The sequence below is a fragment of the Microtus ochrogaster genome, unplaced genomic scaffold (genome assembly GCF_000317375.1).
Source record: "Microtus ochrogaster isolate Prairie Vole_2 unplaced genomic scaffold, MicOch1.0 UNK33, whole genome shotgun sequence".
NCBI classification, from domain to species: Eukaryota; Metazoa; Chordata; class Mammalia; order Rodentia; family Cricetidae; genus Microtus; species Microtus ochrogaster.
In genome coordinates this window covers 2,558,206-2,564,205 of record NW_004949131.1, presented here as the reverse complement: position 1 = coordinate 2,564,205, position 6,000 = coordinate 2,558,206, and the positions used below count along the sequence as shown (strand labels likewise).

The following is a 6,000-nucleotide window of genomic DNA, read 5'->3' as shown; positions in this document are numbered from 1 at the left end:
AAGAAGAACTTCCAGTTCATCGGTGGGTCCCTGAAGATAGGAAACGCCCTGCAAGAGGCTCACAGGACCTATTTCTCTGCCCCCACAAATGGAAGAGACAAGAAACTGTTCCCCCCAATCCTGGTGGTGCTGGCTTCATCCGAGTCTGAGGATGATGTGGAAGAGGCTTCAAAGGCCCTGAGGGAAGATGGGGTGAAGATCATCTCAGTGGGGGTGCAGAAGGCTTCTGAGGAAAACCTGAAGGCCATGGCCACATCCCAGTTCCATTTCAACCTCAGGACGGTCAGAGACCTCAGTGCGTTTGCCACAAACATGACAGAGATCATCAAGGACATAACTAAGTATAAGGAAGGAACGGCTGATGACATTGCCGTAGAAGGTGGGTGTCCTGATTTGCTTTCTGTTGCTGTGATAAAACACTGACCAAAAGCAATGTGGGGAGAAGGGGCTTATTTTAGTTGACAGGCTTGGGGTCCATTGTGGAGGGATGCCAAGATGAATATTCAGTCAAGAACTGAAGCAGAGACCATAGAGGGACGCTGCTTGCTAGGCCTGCTCTCTTATGTACTCCCACTTGCTTAGGGATGGTGCTGCCCGCAGTGGGTTGAGCCCTCCTACATCACTTATAAATCAAGAAAATGCTTCATAGGCATGCCAACAGATCAATCTGATAGAGGCAGTTTTTCTTCTAAGTGTGTCAAATTGATAACAAAATTTAATCAAGACAGTGGGTTGAGGCTGTATGCATAGGACCAATGTCAAAATGATTTTGAAAAAAAAAAATCAGTGTAGGAGAAGGATTAAAATTCTGTGAATACCCTTTTCCTCCAATAGGTGGTATTTTCAGGTATTGAATACCTCTGTATGTTCAAGAAGATCTAGTGATTGTGGCTATTAAAAAAAAACTAATAAATCCCACAGGGATTGGTTTTCTATGACTTATTTAGCCCCAGACTAGAATTTAAAATGTTTGCAGCACCCTCTCCTTGCCACCTAGATTCCCGCTGAGACACCTTCCTAGCTTGTTCTTGTTGTGGTTTTATTGCTGGTTCACTAAAAAAAAATTGCTCCTGGAGAAACCTTCAGCTTCTGGGACCACATAATGAAAAAAATGGCAAGGCGCTAAAGCTAGCCTCTGATGATCCAAATCTGTTCTGAAGCAAAGAACTAAAATATGGTCTGCCCCAGTGCCAGGCAGCCTTGTGTAGCCAGAGCTGGATCAAGTCTCCTGGTTCCAGTCAGGTAGCATACACTCACATTGCCTATTCTGCTGTTTCATTCTGAATTAGCTTCTGAGTTCTTTACAGTCTGTCCTCTTGGTTAAATCAGTTTGAGATGACCTATTGATGATACAGAATGCTTTTTTGTTGGTGGTAACTTATAAAATATGAGTCTTTACCACTAGTGCCTTTCCCAAATAATTGACAATGCAAGTGTACCCGTTCTCATTTCTTAGACTTGAGCCGTTGAGTCTAATGAAGGCGACACTTAAATGTTTTTCATTTAATAGCTAGTCTTCATTAAATGACTTTTCTGTGCCAGTCTCCATGCTGAATATATTATTTCATACCTCGGCCAACTCTCTAAGGTAAACCCTGTATCTCATTTTTAAAGCTGGGACCTTAGCTTAGATTCAGTCTTTGAACCTGGCCCCTGTCATCTCAGCCTCGCAATCATGTCATGCCTTCTTTGAGTACACAGATGAGTTCTAGTGTATGTTCTGTGTGTCCTGTGATGCTCAGAAGTCCCAACCCTCCTGGATAACTGTACTCATTCATTCCTTTCCCCACACAGCTTGCCAAGGCCCTTCTGTGGCTGATGTCGTGTTCCTGTTGGATATGGCCATTAATGGCAGCCAGGAGAACCTTGACCATCTGAAAGCATTCCTGGAGGAAAGTGTCTCTGCCCTTGACATTAAGGAAAATTGCATGAGGGTAGGCCTGGTGGCCTACAGCAATGAGACGAGGGTGATCAATTCGCTGAGCAAGGGTATCAACAAGACAGAGATCTTGCAGCACATACAGGACCTGTCTCCCCGCCCAGGGCAGGCCTACACTGGGAATGCCCTCAGAAAGACCAGGAAGGAAGTCTTCAGCACACAGAGGGGCAGTCGGAAGAACCAGGGGGTGCCTCAGATTGCCGTACTGGTGACCCACAGAGCGTCAGAGGACAACGTGACCAAGGCAGCTGTCAACCTCCGGCGTGAGGGAGTGACCATCTTTACCATGGGCATAGAAGGGGCCAGCCAAGATCAACTGGAGAAGATTGCATCCCACCCCCCAGAGCAGTTCGCCTCCAAACTGAGCGACTTCTCCGAGCTGGCCACCCACAACCAGACGTTCCTGAAGAAGCTGCGGAACCAAATCACACACACGGTCTCTGTCCTCTCAGAGCGGACTGAAACCCTCAAATCTGGTAAAGCCTCACTGAGACAAGGCCGTTCTAGAAGCTTCTTTATTCTCACCTTCTGTGTGTTGTCTGTACAGAAGGGACTTGGGGGCTCTGAGGTGGGTGGGCAAACGCATCTCTAATTTTAAGTTTAGTTGGGTTCTAGGAAGTCCAGCTTGGGGGACACTAAAATCTACTTCAGTGTGACTATGGGGAAGGGAATGTCCTCTTTGGCATGGCTTTAACTGGGCTGGTTATTTCACTATGTCCTGGATCATCATTTTCTTCTCCGTCCCCTTTGCTGATTTGCATTCTTGGCCTGACCAGTTCCCTTATCTTTCCTGTACTGCATTTTTATTTTCTTTCTCTTCCTTTAACCCCAAGGCCAAATTAGAGAATAAATGGTCAACATGACTTATGTTGAAGACAAATTAATAAGTAACAATCTATTGCCTGCAAATTAAGAGAGAAGGGACTGTATGTTTGCATGTACATGGTATTTGTTTTATACATATGTACTCATGGGTGCTATATAAGTATTTTCATATCTGTGTATATGTAAACATATTTGTATATATTATGCAAGGATTATTTATAGCTTACTTACCATATCACTGTGTCTCAGACTCAAGGCCATTGACAACATCCCTAGTGGGTCTCAGGACTAGGAGAGTGTAGAAAGTAAATAGTTTCTTCTAGATTATAGGAAAGAGAAGTCATATGCTCACAGTGCTGTGTTACACACCATCTATTCCACAGTAGATCGTTTTCCTGTGAGTGGAACTTACTAATGGAGAAAAGCAACTTGCAGAGAGCAGCTTCTAGTTTCCCTATACCTATAGCTATCCTTATCCATGGCAGAGAATCAGGGTTATAGTCTCACTGTCTGAAGCAACTCATTTCACCCAACTGATGCTGAGCCCTATCCCAAGCTGGGAAAGCAGGTCTTTGATGCTGAGAAGCTACTCCCGTCTTTCTTCTGTCGGTGTCTATCCTTTCTTTCTGTACTCCTTTCTCTCCTTTCTCTTTTCCGTTTGCCCTGAATGCTACATTCAATGTTTTGGTTCTGTTTGGTTCTGTTTTAGCCTGTGTGGACACAGAAGAAGCGGATATCTATCTGCTCATTGATGGTTCAGGGAACACCCAGCCCACAGACTTCCACGAAATGAAGACCTTCCTATCAGACGTGGTGGCCATGTTCAACATTGCTCCCCACAAGGTACGGGTCGGAGCCGTGCAGTATGCCGACACCTGGGACTTGGAATTTGAGATCAGTAAATACACCAGCAAGCCTGACTTGGGAAAAGCCATCGAGAACATCAGGCAGATGGGTGGGAACACCAACACAGGTGCAGCCCTGAACTTCACCCTGAAGCTGTTGCAGAAAGCCAAGAAGCAGCGAGGAAACAAAGTGCCATGTCACCTTGTCATTCTGACGAATGGGATGTCCCAGGATAGTGTCCTGGAACCTGCGCACAGGCTGAGAGAGGAAAACATCCGAGTCCATGCTATCGGAGTAAAGGAGGCCAACCAAACACAGCTGCAGGAGATAGTGGGAGAGGAAAAGCGAGTTTTCTACGTGCATGAGTTCGATGCCCTGAGGGACATAAGGAACGAGGTGGTTCAAGAGATCTGTGCTGAAGAAGGTAGGAGATGATGCGGCTTGGCCTTCAGACAGCAGTTCACAAAGGGACACTGTTAGTTGGGGGCAACATGCATTTTTACGTTGAGATTATTGCCCTGTATGATTATATTTTCTCTCCAGAACTAAGCAAAACCCCATGGTAGTGTAAGTTGGTATCTGATGACTGACAGAGGTGTTTGGAGGGATTCTTTCTAGTGAAGCCCTAGCAGGATGTACGAGTAGGTGCCATGTGTATAATACAATCAAAGACGTTCCCACGTAGGGGCATGGCCGTCTGATTGACATCTCATTTTATAAACGAACTTGTATGAATTTCTTTGAAGCATTGTATCAGTGGCTTCCACTCAGGGTTTTTACTCTCTGAGGCTATTTGGTGACTTGTAGATAAAATTTTTTGTATGTCCTAAGTAGGGAGCTTTCTTGGTATCCACAGAATGGATGAAGCGAAGGTATTTGCTAGCCATTTTATAGATCGATATTCAGAGCACTACTACAGAAATATGACCTGGCCCCAGTGGTGCTGATGTTGACATACTTCATTACTAAGGAACAGAATAGCCTTGTGATGCTTTGTTTTACTGTCTTAATGAGGCACACACCAAGCTTGAACATAGAATTATTTGTGACTTGGGTTTTCCTATGCACTCTTAATTTTTTATGTTCAGCGATGCAAATAAATATCCCAGTTTCTCCCACACAGCCTGTAGAGACATGAAAGCAGACATCATGTTTCTGGTGGACAGTTCTGGCAGCATAGGACCTGAAAACTTCAGCAAGATGAAGACGTTTATGAAGAACCTGGTGAGCAAATCCCAGATTGGGGCGGACCGGGTGCAAATTGGTGTGGTCCAGTTCAGCCACGAAAACAAGGAGGAGTTCCAGCTCAACACATTCATGACCCAAAGTGACATTTCCAGTGCCATCGACCAAATGACTCATATTGGAGAAACAACCTTGACAGGCAGTGCCCTGAGCTTTGTGTCCCAGTACTTCAGCCCCAGCAAGGGGGCCCGGCCCAATGTCAGGAAGTTCCTCATTCTCATCACAGACGGTGAGGCTCAGGACCTAGTAAGGGAACCAGCAGCAGCACTTCGGAGAGACGGCGTGATTATCTACTCAGTGGGCGTATTTGGCTCCAATGTCACCCAGCTCGAGGAGATCAGTGGGAAACAAGAGATGGTTTTCTATGTTGAGAACTTTGACATTCTGCAGCATATTGAAGATGACCTTGTTCTGGGAATCTGCAGTCCCCGTGAAGGTAAGCATGGGCACAGTCACAACAGGGGGGCTAAACAGAGTTGTATTCGAATGCTATAAGTTTCTTAATTGAAATGTTTGATTTTAGTGCCTTTGAGCTTTTGAGTTAAATGATAAAGGCTGGGTATGGTGGTTCATGCCTATAATCCCAGTATACAAGCTGAGACAGGAAAATGGCCATGAGTTCAAGGCTAGTCTGGAATACAGGGTAAGACCTTGGCTCAATGCTCCACTGCCCTCCAAAGGAAAATAAATCCATAAAGGAATGGTTTTGGCCTACCTAGTTTTTCCCATTTGCAGATAAATAATAGTCCTAATGTGACTTACTCCCTTAAGAAAAGTGATGTTACCAGGTCTTACGTCAGGGTCCCCGGAAAGAGTGGGTTTGTCAAGAGCTCTTGTGGAAGGGGTCTACTGAGGAAGTACTTCCAGGATGGCTAGAAGGAAAGCAAAACAGAGAAGAGGCGGGACCTCTACAAGGCAGTCACTCCAGCTGAGCCTAGTTTCAGCACAAGCCCACGAACAATGATAGAGCATGAATCCTGAAACAGTTGGCCCAGCTTTCAGATGAGGGGCCCAGTCTTATTATGTCTTGTGCCATTAGACCACATGAAGGCTGCTGAGGGCAGAGGTAGAGGAGCATAACCTCCTGATTAGAAAGACATGTTTAGCTTAGCATCTGTTTGATCAAATGAAATGTTTTTTAAACT

At 45.3% G+C, this 6,000-nt stretch overlaps 1 protein-coding gene across 1 annotated transcript in view; it reads left to right on the top strand.

The window, feature by feature from the left end:
* Positions 1 to 6,000, top strand: part of LOC101995212 (collagen alpha-6(VI) chain) — a 102,721-nt gene that overhangs the window by 2,742 nt on the left and 93,979 nt on the right. Inside the window, exons 3-6 of the mRNA XM_005368499.2 lie at positions 4 to 379; positions 1,795 to 2,415; positions 3,474 to 4,034; positions 4,734 to 5,291. Of these exons, the coding sequence (XP_005368556.1) occupies positions 4 to 379; positions 1,795 to 2,415; positions 3,474 to 4,034; positions 4,734 to 5,291 (2,116 nt within the window). The remainder of the gene's footprint in view (positions 1 to 3; positions 380 to 1,794; positions 2,416 to 3,473; positions 4,035 to 4,733; positions 5,292 to 6,000) is intronic.